The sequence below is a fragment of the Aedes albopictus genome, chromosome 2 (genome assembly GCF_035046485.1).
Source record: "Aedes albopictus strain Foshan chromosome 2, AalbF5, whole genome shotgun sequence".
Lineage (NCBI taxonomy): Eukaryota > Metazoa > Arthropoda > Insecta > Diptera > Culicidae > Aedes > Aedes albopictus.
The window spans coordinates 512,202,893-512,226,295 of NC_085137.1; the positions used below are offsets into that span (position 1 = coordinate 512,202,893).

Below are 23,403 nucleotides of genomic sequence, written 5' to 3' on the forward strand. Positions count from 1 at the left end.
CTGCTATGTCGTGTGGTTTATGAAGACTCCATTCCATTAAACTGTTGTGAAATGCATTGTTGATTACTTCGGTGTCGATGAACGTTTCCGAACTTCGGAATGATTGGCCGTTGAAGTTGACGGTGCAGTTGTTGAATTTGATGATGAAATTTCCGATGATTCTTCTGGTATCTGGTCCGCAATTTGTTTCCAAGGTGTGGTTGACGGCATTCGAGATTAATAGGGTGTTCTCGTTTACCAGTTGTTGGGTGGTTTCGTTTTGGAAAATAGAACTGCATCGTGACTGTTTTCCAAATATGATGGCTTGGATACAGTCGTCCTCAAACTCTGTGATGAATGTTGATTTTTGGACGAAATCTTCTGGGTTTCTGGTCGTGAATAATTTGTTACCATGCCGTATGATGTGGCTTGGGTATGATCTGATTATTTGATTATCCACGATGAGTGGGTAGATCCTTGTGATTGTCGATGTTGTAGATTCCAGCTGTGGAACGTTAAGGATGTACAGTAAATCACCGTTTCTAACAGCAACCTTCGGGGTAACGAATTGAAGTGCTTCGTCTGGGAAGTGGATGAGTACTCCTTGGTCTTGAAGGGTTGATTTGATGATGTTAATTTCCCGCGTAGATAGAATTTTGTTGTTACTGATGGAGATCTTTGAGAGGGTGATGGCTTCTTGAATGTTGTCCAATAGCTCGTTGATGACGTCGACGTTTAACATTGTTGTGACTGCATCTAAGGCATCCAGGTTTGCCTTGTTTTTACTGTTGAGGGAGTTAGCTATTTGGTTAACGGTTATCGTGAGCTGCGTAATCCTGTTGTTGATGTTGTCGTTTATCTTGTATTGGTGGTTGTTTTGGCTAATAAGCTCGTTCATGGTAGAGTTGATGATGTGTAAGTCCTGCGCATCCGGTGATCCAGCTATCCATTTCCACGCGGTGCCTAGTGAATCCCATCGTCGGTGGCGACGTGCCTGCTGTGGCTTCAATCCATAGAGAGTTGCATATAGCTTCTTAATCCTGAACTTGATCACTTCGTGTAAGGGGTTGTTAGTATTTGTTAGTTTGTTATAGAATGAATTCGTTATAATTTCCATGCTCTCCTCAATTCTATCTAGCTTCACTGGGTGTATGATTTTTATGTTTCCGGTTTGTATCTTACAATTGGTTATTTTGATTTCGACAATTGGGTTATTTCCTATGTTTATAACATTCAAAAATGAGTCTGCCAATGTGTATGGAATTATACTGTATATAATGATCGAAGCACATATTAGCTGTAAAGTTAAAGTTAGTGTGTTAGTATGGATTTAGTATGATTATGGTTTTTTTTTTTCGATTAGGCAATTCAAGATTGGAGGAAACAGATTCTTTTATCTTTCAAGCTTTCCTTTTCCTTTTTAAATTTCCTTTGTGTAGCTTAATATCTCTGAAATCTATCACTGTTTTCCTCCTGTTGACCCTAACTTTCTGTTTTCTGAATTTAGATTTTCTTTTATTAGGAATACCGGAAGTTTTTACAAAAATGTCTTGATTTGGTTCAAAAATTGGGTCGTCCTCCCTAGTTTTATTACGAGAATCAATTTGTTTTTTCTGACGCGCTTCTAATTCTTGAATAATTTCATCAAAGAGTTCGTCCCTATTTTCAAGTATCTTTGGGAGATCAAGTGGTCTTTCGTCGCCATCTTTGCATCCGAAAAATACTTCAAAGGGCGTTAGTTGAGTTGCCGAATGTATGGTTGTGTTGTACAGTTCCGTCGCTATTTTGTATATTTCTTTGTTCAAAAGATCGGGAAACTTATGTTTAATACACCTAAAGATCTCGCTTAAAGTTGAATGGAATCGTTCCACGATACCATTCACTTCGCTGTGATCTGATGGTGTGTGATAAATTTCTATATTAAGCCTCTGAAGGAGACCTCGTATTTCTATTGCCTTAAAAGCGACTTCGTTGTCACACACAATCATCTTTGGGGTTCTAAATGTCGTGAGTAATTTAACGAGACCCCTTTTAATGTCCGGAATAGACCTTGACTTGACAGGGATAAGCATCGCGAATCGAGATAGCTTATCCACTGCGGATAGAAAGATATTTGGACTGGATATGAAGATGTCCATATGAACGATATCGAGAGGTTTAGCAGGGATTGGGGTGTATGCGAACTTAATTTTATATGGGTTCCTCTCGTATTTGTTTTGAAGGCAAATATTACAAAGGTTAACGAAACTTGTTACCTTGTTCCGCATCCTTGGGAAGAAGTATTTTCCAGAGATCACCTTGTAATTATCTTCGATTCCGCGGTGGGCGCGGTCGTGCGTTTCCTCGATGATCTGGTCTTGTCCCTCTTCGGTAAGAATATCCTGCAAAATAGACTGGGTGAGTACAACTTTGAAGGATTTATTCAGGAAAAATAGTTTTTATAAGCTAATTGTATCCATTTTAACCATTTTTCTGGGCATAGGATACAACTCGTTCGGGTCGGATGCATGTAGTCTCGGAAGATACTTATGGCGTTCACCAATCCAAATGTTGCTCTGGTGATGGTTCGTCTGAATACAGAGGGGAAAATTTCCTCGTACGATTCATCGTTCCTTGGCCCTTCTGTAATTAAAACTTGATTTTTGAAGACATTAATTGGTCGTAAGGTCATTTTGATCAAGTCACTTGCATCAGATGAGCTGGAGTGGACGGTCCCACTATCACTGTCATCATTATCGTTATTGTCATCAGATTTATCTTCGTCGCTGGATGATGATAAAGATTCTTGTTCGTTAGCATTTATTGCCGGGTTAATATTTATTTCATGGTGAAGACGAGACAAACCGTCTGCGACGACGTTTTGTTTTCCGGGGCGATATTGAATTTCGTAGTCGAATTGTTCAAGCCGCAGTTTCATCCTAATGAGCCTATCATTTGATGTTTTCATATTCAAGGCGTAAGTCAACGGCTTGTGATCCGTGTATAAAGTAAATTTCCGACCAAACAGATATGGTCTGAAATATCTGCACGCCCAATCGATAGCGAGAAGTTCCTTCTCAATTGTAGAGTACTTTTCTTCGCTTTTCGTCAGCGTACGTGACGCGAAGGCTATAGGTTTGTCTTTCCCAATGGGCCCTTGTGACAAAACCGCGCCTATAGCATAGTTAGAAGCATCTGTGGTGAGCACAAATGGCTTCGAAAGATCCGGACGTTGAAGCACATGGCTACTGGTCAGGATATTTTTGCAACGATTGAAGGCTGATACAAACTCGGGTGAATGAGTGATCCTTTCGCCTTTACGTAGTTGCTGGGTTAAAGGTTTTGCAATTTTAGCAAAATCCTTTATGAATTTTCGGTAATAACCCATGGTTCCTAAGAACCCTTTGAGTTCGGTTTCATTTTTTGGCAAAGGCCAATTTTGGATAACTTTGATTTTATCCGGATTGGGTTTTACTCCTTCAGGAGTAACTATGTGTCCTAAGAAGGCTACCTCCTTCTGGAGAAATTCGCTTTTATCAATCTGAATTTTCAGATTGTGTTTGCGAAGAGTCTCCATTACTTTGGATATATTTATCAAATGCTCCTGCAGGCTGGTTGAATAGATGATGATATCATCCATGTACACCAGGCAAATCACACCGACATGTTCTCGGAGGATGTTATCCATCACTCTTTGAAATGTGGCGGGGGCGTTCTTTAATCCAAAGGGCATTCTGAGAAACTCGTAGTGTCCTCCTTCGACACTAAAAGCTGTCTTATGAATATCCTTTTTTGCTAGCTCTATCTGGTGGAAGCCAGAAGCTAGATCCAATGTTGAAAAATACTGACATTTTCCTAATTTATCTAGAATGTCTGTTATGTTGGGGATCGGGTAACGATCATCTAAAGTTTTTTCGTTCAACTTTCGATAATCTATAACCAATCTCCATTTCCTTTGTCCAGAAGCATCTAGCTTCTTTGGCACTACCCATACTGGGGAAGACCATGGACTGCTTGAATGTCGAACGATTCCTTGTTCGAGCATTTTCATAATTTGTCTTTGTACCTCTTCTTTGTGACAGAAGGGGTATCTATACGACTTTGTGTATACGGGAAGTTCATCCCTTGTATTGATCTCATGTTGAATTGCACTTGTAAAGGTTAAAGGTTCATTTCCGTGGTGAAACACGTCTTGAAATTTACCAAGCACCTTTGTTAGTTCTGTCCTTTCCTCTGAATTTAAGTGATCCATACGAATATGTTGGTTTAAAGACTCCGTTTTGTTAGAATCCGACTTTTGTGGGGAAGTGACTTCGAAATTATTAAGCTCCACGTTAAGAACATCACCAAGGCTGACTTCTTGGGATTCATTACTGAAGTTGTGAATGAGGATTTCAGCGCGATGATTCTTGCTGGTGTAGAGTCCAGCCAAAATGTGGACGTTTTTCAGCAGTTTGACCTCATTTCCGAAAAGGAAATCTCCGTCCGAAACGGACGTTGGCATGAAGATAGCCTTGGTCTCGTTTGCATTTATATTTATCGTTTCAGGGAATTTTTTGTGGAGTGGGACTTCTATCGATCCAATTCTCAAGGTATCCTTAGCCGTATCGATAACAGCTCTCAATGACTTTAAAGATTCGTATCCTATTAGTCCTTGAAAGAAATTGTGGAAGTCGAATAAGAAGAATTTTTGAGATGGGAGGTTTTTATTGAAATTTACGAACGGATTAAAATATGTGAATTTATCCACAGAGAAGGTTCCACTTATGTTAGTAATTTTATGTTGAGCACCTAATCTAATGGAATTATATGGGACCAATTTCGGTGAGATGTAGTTTTTATTGGCACCAGTGTCAATAAGCAACTTAATCTCTCCAAATTTGGGTGATTGTATCACGATATAGGGAAGGAAGTTGTTGGTCATTCCTCTTGGGGAATGTCCAGTCCCAGATGAAAATTTAGGTTTTCACCATTGACAGGTGAATCAGAATTCGAATTTTCTTCAACCGGAATGTTAGCTTGGTGTTCATCGTTTGTCATCTGACCGTAACTTGGTTCGCAGTTACAACATTGAGTGTCGTAACCAGTAGCATCTGGTTGTTCGCACTGGGGTTGAACGGATTCATGGTGATTTAAATTAGAGTGATATTGTCTAGTTTGTTGCGACATTATCTCTGGTTTAATTTGGAGTCGGCCAGGTTGTGGACTGAAGCGATTGTTGTGTTGTGGGATGAAGTTACTGGCATGCTTTTGTTGGGGAATGAAGCGATTATTTTGGGATGAATTCGAATTATGGGGGTTTGAATTTTGGGGTCTGTTTTGGGGTTGTGGAGCATTATACCCACGCCCGGTTTGTCCAAAGGGATAACCTTTCGAATTACTGTTAAGATTTCTTGAAGTGTTTGAGTCATGAAATTTTGACAATTTTCCGCGTCTCCGCTGATTGGCCAAATGCTGTTCTAAGGCTCCTTCATAAGCCTCTTGCAGGTTTTTGGGCCTATAAATTCGTGTTAAAGACGAGAGATGGTCGGGAAGGCCGTCAATGAATGCGTTAGTTATCATTGCCTCGTAGTTAACCATTAAGATCTTGACACACGGTCTGGTATCGTCGTTTGCAAGAAGGTTAGCATTTATGTCTGCTTTTAACTTCTTGCATGACTGATAATATGAAGTCAGATCTTGGTTGCCTTGTTTCAGCTGAGCTATTTTTGTACTTAGCGTAGCTAAGTCACGTTTATCTCCGAGCTCATCCTTTAAGGCCTGCTTTATTTCATTCCAATCGTTTTTTACTTGGTTCCTGACTAATACATCATTGGCATCTTTGACAATTTTGTCTCGGATGAGACCAGTCCAGAGTGGCATTATTCTGTCCACAGTGGTTTGGTCGTTTATAGTGGCTTGGCAATATGCTATTTTCTGGTCGACGGAGTCGATCCAGGAGGATAACATTGCCGGTTCTCCTGAAAATGTCGGAATAAGTTTGATGGGATCAGGTACACTGAAACCATCGAACCTTTTCTCAACTGCCACAGTAGCTTGTTGTGACGAGCTACTTAATTGGTTTCGGGAGGCCTCAAGGGCAGAAATCTGGAGCCGTTGTTGCTCCATTTTTGCCATCAGCTCATCCACCAATTGCTGTAGTTCCATCGACATTGTTCGGGTGAACATGCAGTATACTAGATTTCACTTAAAAAGTCGGCTTTCAAAAAAATTACGTCAAAATCTCAATTTAGATCAACTGAGATCCTGGTTCGCTTAAATTTTCTTCAAAATCTCAATTTTTGATTAAAACTGAAATTTTGGTTCACTAATATTTTGGGATTACTGGGAAAATGTGTATTCACTGATTACTAAAATTCGCACGCTTTTCAGAAAATAAAATGGAATAATTGAGATTTTGGTTCACTAAAATTTTGGGATTACTGGGAAAATGTGTATTCACTAACTACTAAAATTCTGCATTCACCGTAATTTTCACGCACTTTTCAATAGCTTGTCCGTTTTCAAATCACTTTTTGATATTTTTATCGATTATAACCTTATAATCTCGACTGCGCCTTTTTTCAAAATTCCTTATCGTTTCACTTATATTTGGTTAAAATAATCTTTTTTTATCTCGACTGCGCCTTATTTCAAAATTCTTTATCGTTTCATTTATGTTTGGTGGGGATCACTTTTCACTGTTTCTTAACTAAGTTACTAACCTTATTTTTTGCGCGATAAGCCGTCGCGCGGGTGATGATGGGAGTCAGCAATCAGGTCCGTGGGTGGTGACAATTCCGGAGTTCGCTGCAAATCTCCAATATTCCTTTGGGGATGTTTCCTCGTCGGTCGATATTCCCTCGTCGACGATTCCACGAACGCACTCACTTAATTATCACTGCACCACTGTATCCTACCGCACTAAGCCAGTTATAAAACGGGGCTGCGGATAGAGGTTTTTAAAAAACACAAAATTGTTCTTCACACTTAGAGCTCTGACTCTAGACTGATTTATTATACCTATCCTGAGTCCCTGACTACCTATGAGCCCTGTCCAGCTACTTGCTGAGTATGCACACTCTATTGGATCGCGTTGTGGTGCCTCGTGGTGGTGTCCGGTTGCGGTGCTGTAGACTGTTCTTCGTAGAAATGCGCGCGGAGTCGTTGCAGCTCCTTCTCTAGCTCCACCTGCTGACGTTGCAGATTCCTTACTTGATGGTGTTGACTATTCTGGTCGTTTACGATGTTCGGTTTGTTTGGTTGGTGGGAAGCAACTATAACTTATATATATATATATATATATATATATATATATATATATATATATATACTGCATGCTATATATATATATATATATGAGCATGCAAAAAGTTATCTCTATGGTGGAGGTTAATATAGAGATAAGTTTTTGCATGCTCACAAAAAAAAATTAAAAATAATAATAAAAAAACTACATAGATTATGTTACCTATTATTTTTGACCTAAGATGTATAAAACGTGTAGAATGCGATGGATCTCTTCGGTCGAGTCAAGTACAAGACACTGAAAACGACCTTATAGATGAGGTGAAATTAAAAGGAACAGTTAACTCGACTTTGTTTTTACTCCTGAAGTTTTATTTCTTTTCGTAATGAATCCGTGTAGGAATTTCTGGTGCAATCCTTTTGAGAGTTTATTAGTTTCATAATCACTAGAGGAATTTCTGGAAAAAATTTGAAAGGCTTCCTACAATAACTGGATCTGGAGGAGACTTTGGTGAAGTTTTCGATGGAATTCTAGAAGAAATTTCATAATCTCTGAGAAAAGCTGTTTTGAAAGAATTCATGGAATCAGGTGCACCTGCTTAACCTAGTAGCTCACTAGTTCTGGAAGTGCATATGCAACTGTAGTATGACCAATTTTAGTCATATAAGAATTGCATATTGCCGGGGCCCGTGGCGTAGTTGGTCACACGTTCGCTTCATATGCGGATGGTCATGGGTTTGATTCCCAGCCCCGGCACTTGCAATTTTTCGTCAGTTGCTTTTCCCCCGAGAGCAACTGACACTGACCCTCTTCTGAGCCCCATGGCTCAAACGAACCCGGATACCTGGACATCGGCGAACTGCTACCCCCAATCGGACTGGAAAGGAACAACGGCCATCCATCATCATCCTTGTGCTCATCATTCTACTAGGTATAATGTAGAAAAAGTGAAAGCAGCAGAAAGGCAACCAGTTCGATAAAGTAGAATAGAATCTAGGCGCTGTACAAAAATGTAAGTGCAGCTGTCAGTTGAAATTGCTCACGTAGTGCCCCAGTGGACAATAGAGCTGTACATTAGGTTAAGTGATTAAGAATAAAGAATTGCATATACTTTTGTAGAACATGTGTGCTATTTGGGTAGTCAAATTAATGACGGACACCAAAGAGGGCTAAACCTGTTTTTATGACTTTTTTCACGTAAAAATGTTTAAATCGTAAAAAAGACTCCTGCTCCTAAGGAATCCACGGAAGAATTATGGATACTTTCAACTGTCGGGGAACTTCTGAAGAATTCAATAATTCAACAATACAAAAAAAAAACAATCCAAAACTTTTCTAACTCACAAAGCTGCTTAACCCTCTAATACCCAACCCCGCCTTTAGACGGGGTATAGTTTGAGCATTTTTGTAATTTTTGTTTCGTGGAAAATCTTTTTTTTTTTTTCATTTTTGGCTGATATTTAAGGCTGTTTTGTATATCTCAAAATGGTTTTTGGTGTATTTTAAAGCGCAATTATATTTTTTAAAAATCATTGAAAAATTGATGTTTCAGTCACCTTTTAGAAATCATTGTTTATTTTGTATTTTATCGCTACATTTAACATATTTTATTTTTTCCCAAATCATTCTACCCATGTTTAACAGTTTAAGGGAATCGAATACACTCTAAACTTATTTTCCTTAAAATTACACGGAAAATAAAATTTCTATGAAAAAAAAATTAAAATAATAATATTTCAACAATAATCATAAAATCTCAAAATGTTTTCATCTCAAAAAATCCGTACCCCAGATAGGCTTCCAGGAAAAATATAAAAGTGTGGGGATGTTAAAAAATAAAAATTATAAAAATCAAAAACGGAAATTCACGAAATCGAGAATTAAAAAGAATCATCTTCCAAAACATGTTTAAATCGATTTTAGATGACGAAAAATTATATTTAGATCAAAATCAAAAATGTGGGTATTAGAGGGTTAAAAAAGTCACGTTACATTTGATAGAAGCCTTCATGCGAAGCTTCCAAGAATGAACTATAAAACTATTCACTTTAACCATTACAGATTTCCCTTAGAATAGTTCAGAAACAATGCAAATGTTCTGAAATGTAAGCTGTATCAGACCCTGTTCCACACATCCCATCTGATAACTCGTTTGACCTATGGAGAGTTCAAAAGGGCATGGATAATGCCGAACATCTCACATAGGGGATGTGTGCCATCAGTAATCTCACGCTCCCATTTTCATCCTATTCGAAAACAAGCGATTACGGCACCGATTGATTCCGTTCTTTTTGTTTTCATGGGTGCTCACTTCTAACAAAAAATACAAAAATAAGAAACAAAACAAACAGCGCTTCAATCCTTTGTTTTTCGTAGGATGAAAATGGGAGCCACATGCTTAATAAGGGAACCAATACCCTATCTCCGTTGCATAATCTCGTCAACCCCACCAGCCAGGGGTAAATCCGGCTCTTAACTTCCGGAATCCCCTTAACTTCACAATTAACATTCACCGGCTTACCTCAGATACTTGATGTCCGCATTGGGAATCGCCGGAGCAGGAATAAAGTCATCCTTCATGCACGAGAGATCCCCCACGATGACGATGCGCTGCAGTGAGACGGCTTCCGTCCGTAGCATGTCGTCCGAGGCGAACGTCACCGAGCTTACGCCGGGGCTGGGTTCCGTTACCGAGGCCGGGGGAAGCTGCTGCAACTGTTCCGGCGCTGACATCAGCACCAGATCCCCTGAAGGAAGAAGAAAAGGGAACACAAAAAAAAAAACAAGGTGAAAGCCATCTTTTTCTCTCTCTCTAGCTGATAATCGGATGACAAAAAAACGGAAACATCTGTGCCGGTCGTCGTAGTCGTCGAATGGCTTCCGGCGATGAAGACGGGCGAGTTGTGAATGTGTTGAGAGATGTGTGAGCAATAAAAAACGAAACAGCTCGCTTGTGAACGAGGTGGCCTCGGGGTGCACTAGGGATGGTGTTTATATGTGGGTTATGTTGGATTGGGGGAGAAGGATTAGTTGCTGTGCGTTTCTGGTCGGGTTTCATCTCGGAGCAAGGACAGGAACTGGTCAGACTGACACAAGTGTGGTTGTGCACTTGTTGAGCAATTAACAATAATGGTACCTTTGTCCTAGTTCAGCAGAAATGTACACTTTGTTATAGTAAAGGGACAGTATGTCGGATAGGGTCCAGTACGGTTATATTTCGATGCGAATTGTTGTTTATGGATAGTGTTTTAAAATGTTCATGAATACGGGTACTCAAATAAAGTGACTCAACAAGTGACTATAGCACATCCTACATTCTACATACAGCATTGGACAGGATGATATAACATTTATTTTAAATATTGCATTTTAGAAAAAAAAAACAAAATTTTTATTTTTTAGATTTTTTGTAAATGAACTATTAAAGGTCGATTATCCGGAGTCGGGCTAAAATTTTAACTATATTTTTGAGGAAAAAATATTTTCTTTACATCACTGGTATTTCTTGATTATTTACCGTTGCATTTTTCAAAGATTTTTTTGTTATTGCTGTATGATTCTATTTCTAGACATTGTTACCTCAATCTCGCAATTAATTCTTTCACTAGAAACTTACAAGGAAACAAAGTAGAAACTTTTCCAAACACAATCGACTAGATAACTTTATTCTTCCTTATTTCCCAGCAGATGTTCTACCTAATGTTTATACACGAATACAAGAATATCGTGCATAAAATTTGGTTGAAAACCTGATTCAGGGATTTTTTTGTATTATGAATGGATGAATTCCAATGAAAAATACAGGGGATGGCCAAAATGTTTGGGATAGGCAAATTTTTTTTCTTCCACAAAAAAATTCAACATGCTGTAGCTTTTCATAGAGTGCAACAAAAAATCTCAAATTTTGACTGTATATCAACCTGTCATATGTGCATCATTGGTACAAATTTGGGCTCGATGGAATAATGTTTCGCGAAGTTAGAACCGTTCGGGCAAAACACTATTTTTTAGACAACTCATTTTTGAGCTGTCATATCTCGGAAACCAGTGAACCGAATTGAATTATTTTTTAAAAGTTTATCAACAATATGTTGATACTTAATACAACATTATAAAATGTAATATTTTCTTACAGCGAATTAAGTTATACCGGGTTGAAATTTTTACCCATATAGAAGAAAATAAGGCAAATTTACAATGCCATACAAAAATTACTAAATGTGTTCTACCTTCAATCTAAATAGGCTCTAATATATCTGATTTGAGATAACTTGAGAATAGAAGTGGAAAATCTTTGGATATCAACACCAAAATTTATTGACATTGGCGTGAAAAAATTACATTTTTTCGAGAAAAATCCAAAAAGTGTCAATCCATGATAACTTTTTTCGACGTTCAAAAGGTATCGATGTTTTAATGGTTTGTATATTGTTAGTGTACGTTCAAAATTTCATTCAATTCGGTTCACTGGTTTCCGAGATATGACAGCTCAAAAATGAGTTGTCTAAAAAATAGTGTTTTACCCGAACGATTCTAACTTTGCGAAAGATTAATCAATCGAGCCCAAATTTGTACCAATATTTTTTTTTTTTGCTAGGTTTCTAGCTGCACTCTGAATAGAGTTGAAACCTCTACACTAGACCTGAAGATAGAAAAGAGTACGTAATCTTTCAGAAGCAGTTTGCCAGCCGTACGCGGAAAATGATATCCATTAAGACACTGTTGCAACTGACTCAGAAAGATACGGTAGAAGAAGAAAGTTTTCAATTGGTCTGTCAGTCAGGATTTGCCTATGTAGTGTTATGGTCACACGGTTTGTGTTTGTCTTCTTGTTTGGTTTTTATGGTATGGTTAAATATGTTTTTCTGCTCGTTAAGTCAGTTGTCGTATGTTGTTTTTTTTTTATCGAATCAATCGAACCCTGTATGTTAAAATATAGTCGATCCTGTGTCAAATTGTTCTCTTGATTTCGCTAATCGTTTTCTACTTGTGTTCATCTCTTATGTCCTTAAATTGTCATCGGTCCAAAATCCACAGAAACATGTAACTGAACTTCTGAACATCTAAGAGATAATCAAAAATACGCCAAGTTGGTCAGTTGATTGGAATAAAATTTTAAAATAATAAAGATTTCATGTCAACTTTTAAATATACTACAAATATACTATTAAAAATATTCAAATTCGTTCAATTGTCCTATCGGTCCTACCTAGATGAACCATGTCATTTTCTCAAGCGTAGCCTAGAAATGTCAATCTAGTCATACACAAGTAACGTTGGTCAGTTAATAAAACGCAGTCAGTTTTTGTCCAAAACGTCACGTCGAACGCATTGACGTCAACAATGCGTTTAAGTATTCGCACGTTAGCTTCGAATCTATCAGCACAATTAAGTGCTGCAAATCTCCTTCCCACTATTGATTCTTCGGTCGATTTTTACTGCTTTATTTAAAGAAAATATGACCAACTAACAATGTAAAAATTCGAAAAAGCGACTATGACATTAATAAATTACTATGTAATAAAAATCAACCGAGAAACGTGGGAAATAGAGCCCAAACAACATTTTGAAGTCAGATGGCTGTAAAAGGTTCCAAAACCTGTAACAAATCCTATAATACTTTTATTAGGATTTGTAACGATCATCAAAACCTTCTCAAATCCAACCGACTTGGAACTATTGCTTGGGAATAGACTCTACTGAGCCCCGGCGGTTCCTCCTGTTTATCGAGCATGTCTGATGCATAGATCAGCCATACTCCATCTGCAGCAGCCGGTTCGTGATGAACCGTTGGAGGCGCATTAAAGTGTTAAAAAGGTGATATGTTTCACTAAAGAACACTACATTACAATAATCAAAATGAAACGCCTTCACTTTAATACCGTCAACCCCTGCGAACTTGGCCAGGGAGCCCAAATTTGTACCAGGGTAACTCTCGCTGAGACCGTCCCACTATTTACACCTTGTCTTCAAAAACGTATAAGGTGGCGATTTTCTGAAAGTCCTCCCCAAAAAAGTACGGAAATAGTTATTTATGCAACGAGTTGCATACAAAAATTTTTGCCATTACGAAAAATACCCATTTAATATGATCTTTTATAGCTGCACAAACATGTATCAGAAGGAATCACGTGCGAGCATTCATGCTTGCCAGCGTAGGTTTTTGTTCGATCAGGTAGGCTGTGATGTAGTAGTTGTCAACAATGTTCGAGTTCCCGGCGTCAGACAGTTGTGTGGAAGCTAAGAAAAAGTCAATTCAGCAAGAGCCTCTACATCTCGTTTGCAATTTGAATCGGGATTGAAATCGTCCCGATCCGGAATCCAGCAAATCAGTGGATGTAGAGGTAGTAGCTGAATCTACGAGAGGCGCGGCAGAAAGTGAAAAGTGTGTTAGGCCAAAAGTGCCGAAAAGTGCTACTTTTCAGCACTCTTAAGAGTGCCGAAAAGTAGTACTTTTCGGCACACTTGCATCAGCGGTGAAAAGTAGGCCATTTCAACATACTTCAGCCAATTGAAATGTATTATTTTTCACAACGTAATGGTAAAAATGCATTTGTTTAATGAAATTGGTGGACCCCCCGTTGGTTAGAGCCACAAGCATTTTGGTGAAACCCTCGATTTTGGTCAATTGTTGGCTCATTTGAACCGTTATAACTCAAAAATTTCGCCAGAAACCACTCAAAAACTATAGGTTGTTGGAAAGAGAAAAGATAGAGGTACTCTTTGCAGTTATAAACAGTTTGGTCAGCCATATTGATTTCGGCCGCCATCTTGAATTTATGTACCAAAACATTTTTTTCACCATGTTGGCAACCACCGATTTTCAAATTTCTTGCGTCAATCGAAAGCTGGGGCATTTTTACACAACATATCGAAAATTTAGAGATGTATCTTTTTCCTATCAAAAGTTATCTGCACTTTTGTAAATCATGACACGTTTTATCCATACATTTCCATGCGCACCGGCAATGACACGCAACGGCAAAAGGTTATTGCAACCATAACAAATTGCAAATGCTCCATAGAAAATCAAAAACCGCTCCATAAAGAATGAACAAATGTTCCATGAAAATGTACAATGTTACCCATAAATAATTGAAATTGTTCCATACTTTATAAAAAATGTACCGGTAAAACATAAAATTTTCTCATTAAAAGTGAAATTTTGCACCAATAAATAATACTGAAATGCTCCATAATAAAATATAAATGCTCCATAGAAAAATGCAAATGCTCCATAAAAAATTAAAATTGTACCCATAGAAAATTGAATATTGCTCCATAGAAAAATTAAATTGCACCATAAAAAATTGAAATTGCACCATAGAAAATAGACAAATGCTCCATAAGTATTATCAAACTGCACCACATAAAATACAATTTGCTCCATAAAAAATTGAAAATTCTCAATAACTTCAAACATTTGCAGCACTAAAGCAGAGCAATGTAAAGCAATTCAGCCCTGTCGAATTTAATTATGAGAATATGCTATCTATGGAGGATTTTCAATTTTTCATGGAGCAATTCATATTTTCTATGGTGCAGTTTGATAATACTTATGGAGAATTCATCTATTTTCTATGGTGCAATTCCAATTTTTTATGGTGCAATTTAATTTTTCTATGGAGCAATATTCAATTTTTATGGGTACAATTTTATTTTTTTATGGAGCATTTTCTTTTTTCTATGGAGCATTTGTATTTTATTCTGGAGCATTCCAGTATTATTTTTTGGTGCAAAATTTTACTTTTAATGAGAAAATTTTATGTTTTACCGGTACATTTTTTATAAAGTATGGAACGTTTTCAATTATTTATGGGTAACATTGCACATTTTCATGGAACATATGTTCATTCTTTATGGAGCGCTTTTTGATTTTCTATGGAGCGTTTCTATTTGTTTATGGGGGCAATAAATAGGCTGCCGACACGCAACAGCATCAAAGTTGGCGCCTGCTTGTATGCACAAACGCACCTGCAGCAAAATTAGTGCAAATCGGAGGTTCGTTCTCATTTTTAACTGTTTTTCAACGATGCGGGCATTGCTTTGTAAACTTTTTTGATGTTTTGAAAAGCTGAAACTTTCAACTTTTCATTAGTGGATTCAGATTTAGAATAAATGTTCGTTAACACTGTGAAATAACGCTGCATTTATGTAAACAATCGGCACCTGACCCAGTGCGCAAAAGTGGCATGATTCACAAAAGTGCAGATAACTTTTGATAGGAAAAAGATACATCTCTAAATTTTTGATATGTTGTGTAAAAATGTCCCCGCTTTCGATTGACGCAAAAATTTTGAAAATCGGTGGTTGCCAACATGGTGAAAAACAGTTTTGGTATAAAAATTCAAGATGGCGGCCAAAATCAATATGGCCGACCCAACTTTTTATAACTGTAAATAGTAGCCCTATCTTCTCTCTTTTCAACAACCTATAGTTTTTAGGTGGTTTCTGGCGAAACTTTCGAGTTATAACGGTATAAATGAACCAACAATTGACACAAATCGAGGGGTCCGCCAAAATGCATGTGGCTCTAACTAACGTGGGGTCCACCAATTTGATTAACTAAATGCATTTTCCTTACTTTTTTGTGGAGGACTTCCAGAAAATCGCCACCTTAAACATTTTTGAAGACATGGTGTAAATAGTGGGACGGTCTCAGCGAGAGTTACCCACCAATGATGCACATATAATAGGTTGACAAACAGTCAAAATTTGAGATTTTTTGATGCACTCTATGAAAAGTTAATTTTTTTTGTAGGAGAAAAAAAGTTGCCTATCCCAAATATTTTGGCCATCCCCTGTATCTAAGAATTCATACCATTTTTTCCAAAGTGTGTTACCAAAATTTGACCAAAAATCTAATGGAGTTTTCAACACATTAATCCCCAGTACAGTGCAGAAGTAATTATCATTTTCTGTAGAGATTTTGCTATGTTTCTGAATTCCAAATTCATCACGAATTCCAAAAAAACGTTCAAGTACAACGTGAGATAGCCCAACAATTTTTTCTCCTTAGATTCATTTCATTGGATTATTGGAAGTTTCTCAACAGTTCCTTTGTAGAGTTTCACTTAGCGGGATTTCATCAGGGATTTTCATTACTTAGAGATTCCTCGGCAAAACTTCTGCAGAAATTTCTTGAAGAACTTCTAAAGTGAATCGTTAGAGAATTCTTCCAAAGATTCCAGGAATTGATCTGAGAACTCCATTTGCAAATTTTTTAGTACGAGAATTTTTCCTGGAATTCGTTGAAAAATCATCATGGAGATCTTTCTTTAATGATTTGCGGCGGAAATCCTTAACCCTCTAAGGATGTTAGGATTTTCACACCACGTTGGCATAGTGCATGTTCAGTGTGCCTGTCTGGGTCATCTAATAGGGTTTAATTATCTTTTCAGAAATTCTACGACTGATTCTCTCAACCATTCATTGAGGATTTCATGCATGGAATTCCATCAGGAATTCCTCCAGGAATTTCATTATATTGTTTGGGATTATATGGAAAATTTCTCAATGGATCCTTGGAAAATTTCTAAGTTAATTTGCAGACTAACTCTTCTCATGATTTAATCAGAAATCCATCCAAGAGTGAACTTCTCCACCGATTTATGTTTCAAGCATTCTTTGCAGAAGTTTTACAGCAATTACTTGTTTAATTTTTAGTGGTTCGTAGGGGAATACCTTCAGAGATCTCCATTTCAAATATTTCTGCAGGGATTTTTCGGGGAATTCATCCAGATACTCCAGTTACATCAGAAGTTCCATAACATATTCTGGAAATTATTTTGATATTTTCTTGAATTATATCTCCAGAGAATCCTAGTCGAACTTCTCATGTGTGATGATGTAAAATTTACCGGATATTCTGCAGAAATTTGTCCACAGAATCCATCGGTAGTTTTTTTTTCAGCAAGCATTTCGGCACGGATTTGTGGAAGAATTTCTAGATTTTTTTCCTGGGATTCAAGGGAATAGTTGCTGAATTGCTCCAGTGATTCCTTGAGACCTTAATTTTGGAATTCTGCCTGGAATTTCTCGAGGAATTTCAACGTGAATTTCTCCAGAGATTCTTCGAGAAATTTCCTAAGGAATTTGACAAAATATTCGATGGAGATTTTTTTCCTTCAGGGATTCAACGAAGAATTTAATCGGATACTTTTTCATTTTATCTTATTGAAAGTTTCTGTAGGATTTCTTCGTAAAATTCTCCTGGAATATGTTGTTGAATTTCTTCAGGTATTCATTGGTGAATACCATACCACCCAAGGATCCTTGAGCATTTCTACGAGCAATCCCTTCAAAAAATCATGGCATATTGCTTTAAAAATGCATTAAATTGTTCAAGGGCTTCCTGGGATTTGTTGCAGAATTCTTTCAGTAATTCCTTCAGGAGTTTATCCACGGATTTCATGGACAATTTATTCCAAGAAGAGTTTCCGTAAGGGTTTCTTTGAGAACATCAGTCAAGAAAATTTATAGGAATTCTTTCAGGATCATGATTTTCTTACAAAAAGGCGCAGATTTATGGTGGGCGAACATATAAATGGATTATCCACCATTTTCCCTTTTCCTTGCTACGGATATGTTAGTTATATATTATTTCTAGCAAGAAAACTGCATTTATTTGGAATTAGACCTGTGCGCCGCCACTGTTTGTCAAGCTGCCGATTTTAATTTTTCGCGTCGGTGATCAGTGCACGAACAAAGTTAAGTTTACACAAAGTTGTATAACAAAATTCTCCCGATCACTATCATAAGAGTTTGACTACAATAATTGATTTCTCAACATCAAAAAGAAAAACATTATTTGATTACTTTTGCAGTTATAGACACTAGTCAAAACCGTTCGGTAGCAGATTACAATTAGATTATTTAAAAACGAATAGTGTTGTGGTGGTGATTTAGCCTAAAACTGGCAACACTGTTTAGGGCTATATAAATCAGAAGTGATTAGACAGTTGTGATGGTTGGGCGGTTGTCCCTTTAGTTAGTGTGAAATCAACACCAAATTGTATGCAAATAATTAAAATATGTATGATATTAGTAAATAATAAATGTATGAATTTCAGCATTGAAGCTGCCATCGAAATGCTGCTTTCAATTATTGTGTGTTCGCGCTAAAGGTGACTAGTCCCAACAAATAGAATCATGCTATTAAGACAATATGAATTCCAGACACGAATGCCACATAAGTGGTAAAGTGTCTTTAATAAATATTAACAATAATAATAACAATATCAACAAAAAATCAATCACTAAAATTATGCCCTTATAATATAAAAATTGAAAACAGAAAGTTCTAACAATGAAATCTGGTCATTGGAACTTCTATTTTTTGTTTTCTTTCTTTGTAGTGTTTTAGACAACCTCTGCAGAAGATTCTTATTTAGAGCTTTTGAAGAAATTGAAATGAAATTTGGTAAGCAAAGGAAGTGTCATACCCCCTGTTTTTCATTAGATTTCATTAATTATTAATAATTCACATTTCTCCAGAAGTTTTTCCAGAGATTTTTTTCAGAAAGATTTAGTGATGCCTCCAGGAGATCCATCAGGGATTCTCCCAGAAGATTCTCCAGGGATGCCTCCAGGATTGATTTTTTTTTAAATCCCTCAGCAAGGTCTCGACAGGAGTATCTCCAGAAAAAAACTCCAGCAGTTCCTTCAAAAATTCTTTCAGGAGGATTCAGGGATGCCTCCTAAAGATACATCAGAGGTTTATCCTGCAGATCCTTCAGGGATTCCCATTGGAGGTCCTCCAGAGTATAGTCTGATTGTTCCTACAGGGATTCCTTCTGAAGTTCCTTCAGAAATTCCTACAGGAGTTTCTTTGGGAACTATTCCAGGAGTTTCCTCCAGCAGATCCTTCAGAAATTCCTCAAGAATTCCAATAAGGGATTTCTCCTCACGTTCGTTAGGGATCGCTCAAGCAGATCTTTAAGGGATTACTCCGGGAGTTTCATCAAGGGTTCCTACAGGAATTTCTCCTGGCATCCCAACTGATTTTTTTTTCAAACATCCCTCCTAAAATTCCTTCGGGGATTCCTCTTTGGAATTTTTGGAATACCTCATGAGTTTATTTCAGGAGGATTCATTGATGTCCTTTTAATTGTCTTTTTAGTTCCATTAGAAATTCCTACAGGAGTTCTTACAGAAATTAGTCCAAGAGTTCCTTCAGAGATTCCTCCCAGGAGATTCAGGGATTCTTGCAGATGTTTGTACAGAAATTCCTCCTGAATTTCTACAGGGATTCCGACAGAAGTTCGTCCTAGAGTTCCTTTGGGAAATTCTCCTGGAATTTCCTTTGGGATTTGTGCTGGAATTCTTTCGAAATTTTCTCTTGGAATTCCTGCGGGGACTCCTCCTAAAATTCCTTTCTCGAGCACCTTTGAAATTTTTTTCTAAAATTCCTTTGTGGATATCTCCTGGACTTCCTTCATTGATTCTTCTTAAGACTTTTTCAGGGATTTCTCTTGATATTCCGTCATGGATTCCTTCGGGAATACTATCGGGGTTTCTTCCTGAAATTCCGTTGGTGATTCCTCTTAGAATACCTTTGGAGATTTCTCCTGAAATTTCTTATAGAATTCCTGCAAGATTCCTCCTGCAGTTTTATCGAGATTTCTTTCTAGAATTTCTTCGGTGGTTCCACCTAAAATTCTTTCGGAAATTCCTCCTGGAATTCGGAATTTTTACTAGAGTTCCTTTGGGGATTCCTTCTTGAATTTCTTTGGAGATTCCTCCTGGATTTCTTATGGGGATTCCCCTTGAAATTTCATCCGCGTGTCTTCTTGAAAAACCTTTGAGGGTTCCGCGGAATTCCTTTGGTGATTCCTCTTCATTTTTTTTTCGGAGATTCCTCCTTCAATTCCTTCAAGAATTCCTTCAAGAATTCCTTCTAGAACTCCTTCGGTGGTTTCTCCTGGGGGGTTCTTCTTTCGAGGATTCCTCCTAAAATTACATCATGGATTTCTCCTGATATTCCGTCGGGGATTACTTCTGAACTTCCTTCGGGATTTCCTCTTGGAATTCCTCTTTGACTTTCTTTGTCAATTCCTCCTGGAATTCTTTCGGGAATTTCCCATGGAATTCCTTCAGAGATTCCTCCTGGGTATTTTTCGTTTATACCTCCTAGAAATCCTTTGGGAACTTTTTTTCGAATTCCCTTGAAAATTCCCACTGGAACTTTCTTGAGAATTCCTTCTGGAAATTTTCTTTGTATTGAATTTATCTGGGGTTCCTCAAGGATATTCTTTGCTTATTCCTCCTATAAATCCTTAGAGAATTCCTTCTCACACTCCTTTAGAAATTCCCGCGTGGATTCCTTCAGAGATTCCTCCTGAAATTTCTTTGCGATTCCCTAGCGATTCTCAAGGGTAATTCCTTTGGGATTCCTGCTTGAATTTATTTGGGGAATCCTCCTTATTCCTTCCGAGATTTTTCATGGATTTCCTTTTGAAATTCGTCAAAAATTTTAATCAGAGATTTCTTCAGAAGTTTCTGAAGGGATCTCTCTAAGAGATATTCTTGCAGAGATTAGTCCAGAATTTTCTTCATAGATTCCTCCAGGAGTTTCTATAAGGCTTCTCCTGAAATTCCTTCAGATATTCCTCCCCGAAATCATTCGGGGATTCCATAGTGTAAATAGTGTGACCTTATTATCCAATTTGAAAGTTTCTGAAGGTTCTAAGAAAACAAAAAAAGGTAGTAAAATCGTAGAACCTGTTCCTTTTGTGTAGCAGGGGTAGGGGTTCCAGAAGGAACCTCCAGGGGACACTTTCAGAATTTCTTGCAACTTAACCGTTTGACAGCACAATATACATGATTTTGGATAAAAAACCATAAGTTTTGAGCCGTCGAATGGTGGAGTTTCAAAAAATTCAAAGTGTCTTCTTTGAGAATTAAGAAGATTAAGCAATATGACGTTCTATCTGCATTTCATCTTTAACAACATTTGATTCACCTACATTGAATTCATTTTAAATTCCATTTGTTCCAAGCCAAGGCGAATCTATTCAAAATCCAATGAAGTCAAATAAAGCCTCATCGAGCCAGTGTTTAAGCTTTGAGCCTCGCATCGGAAACAGAAGTTGATTTTCTTGGAAGCACATTTCCAGGAAGTTCATTAGACTAACACAATTGTCAATTCCGACAGGGCCATTGTCTCCGACAGATCTACCATGCTATCATTGCATTGTCTGATTGCTCGTTTTATTTTTTATTTTATTTTTTTTTTCTTGGAAGAGCGCAGTTGAGTTGCACATCCAAAGACAGACTGGAAAAATTGACAGCCTTATAGGGTGATTGCTTCAATTTAACGTCCGGAGTGTGTCAATGTTTGCCTTACTAAAATGACAGTGGGGCTTAAGCGTATTGTCTATCGTTGTTAGAAATTAAATTTAATTTGAACATAATGAATAAATAATAATTATGCATAAAATAAAAATCCCTCACCCTATAAACAAACACCGAAACGCACAATTTCACGTACCTTCTCTGAACCTTTCCAATTCTTTCCTCTGCTGTTTTTCCAATCTCTTCTGCTCCTTTATCCGCTGCTTGCGAGCTTCCCGTTCCTCCGGCGACAACTTTCTCTGCTGATCTTTCTGACGTTTCCCCAGCCGGCTGTCACCATCGTCAGAAAAATTTACCATTTCCCCAACGAAACTCGCACCCTCCAGTCCACCACCACCGCCGCCCGAAGCATCCCTTTGAACTGCTGTTTGCATATTTCCGTCGTAAATATCATCGCTATTTAATAGGACGAGTTGGTCCTGGCCGGCTTTTCTATTCCGATTTCCGTTCCGTCTTTCCGACCGGATGGAGTTCTCTTTCGTTGGCGCTTCCACCGCTCCCTTCTTCTTACTTGGCCGAGCGGTAGACTTTGGTCGATGCTTTTTCCGCCCTGGTTTCTGGTTTTGCTGTTGCTGTTGCTCAGATTCGTTTAATGATAATTTGGTTACGCTGGTTGGTGAAGAATTTATCCTTTCGTTCTCCACCTCCGCCGCTTGCCCTTTCCAGCTCGAGTCAGAAGTTCGGATGAAACCGGCGTCGATGGTGTCGTCTTCTCCGTTGTTGATAAACGGCTTTATCCGTTTGATTTTCTTCTTGTGACCTTTTCTTCGTCGGCCTTTTTTGCCACCCCCTGGATGCTTTTTCCGGGCTACTCCGGTGCCATCGGTTTCCTTCGGCAAGCTGATTGCAGCAGGGACACTGCTGCTACTGCTTCTTTCCAGAAAATGCTTTCTGAAAAAATGGAAGGACAAAAAAACGGAATAAGTCAAGTTGCTTGTCGCAGAAATGCTTAGAAAAATAAATGAATGAGGTCATGCCGAAACGTTGTGTCCTGAATGTCTTCTTCTTATTTACGTAACGTCAAACTGCGAAAAAATCTGCTTCTCGTCTTAGTGTTCTATTTGAAAGTTATTGACTAAGAGCTATAATTGCTAATGAGCATTTTACATGTGTATCTCGTGTGGCAGCCAAGAAGTTACTCAATGCCCTAGGAAGTCAAAAAAATTTCCTTTACGATCAGATTTTGAAAAGATTCTGTAACATGTGCATTTAGTTCTGTTTATTGTTTTACAAAAATTGATGTTATTTCACTTCAGTTAGTGTTTATTTTTCAACTGTTTAACATTCACAAATGAATTCAAAAAAATCGTCAACAAGTGTATCTTGTTATTAGATGGTCGTTAGATGTTTGGCAGCTCATTACTCTAGCACCAATGAAAAGATTCACAACAGAAGCAAACTTTTATGATTATGCATGACAACAAAACCCATTGTTCACATGTCCCATATTCAACATTTCGACATCTACCATTACCTGTGAAATGCCATGTCATCAGTCACCCATTATTAGCTGGTTTGCACGAACACATCATAGCTCAAATCCATTCCACACCGCCGTAACCCGAGAACTGCACAACTATGTAGGTAGGGGAGGTACGTCGTCCGGATTATGGGATTCAACCACGAACCGGGGCCAGATTATTCATCCCCGCCACCTGCCGGAGACGAGAATCAGAACTTTTCACCTCATTGTGTCACATTTCACGTTTTACGGAGCGTAAAACTACACATGTGTATCGTGCAACAGAAGCAGTGCCCTTCTTGCTTACGAGTTTCTGTATGATGTTTCATGAGGCAGCATATTGGTTGCATCTATAGAATGCATAACTTGTAAAGTAGACATGAAAACAGCAAATAAATTA

General features: G+C 37.9%; 1 protein-coding gene across 1 annotated transcript in view; it reads right to left on the reverse strand.

Annotated features, from left to right (window-relative positions):
• LOC109432373 (uncharacterized) overlaps positions 1–23,403 on the reverse strand; it is a 495,279-nt gene that overhangs the window by 122,812 nt on the left and 349,064 nt on the right. Inside the window, exons 3-4 of the mRNA XM_062854538.1 lie at positions 21,678–22,432; positions 9,708–9,933 (exon numbers count right to left, since the gene is read on the reverse strand). Coding sequence (XP_062710522.1) covers positions 9,708–9,933; positions 21,678–22,432 — 981 coding nt within the window. The remainder of the gene's footprint in view (positions 1–9,707; positions 9,934–21,677; positions 22,433–23,403) is intronic.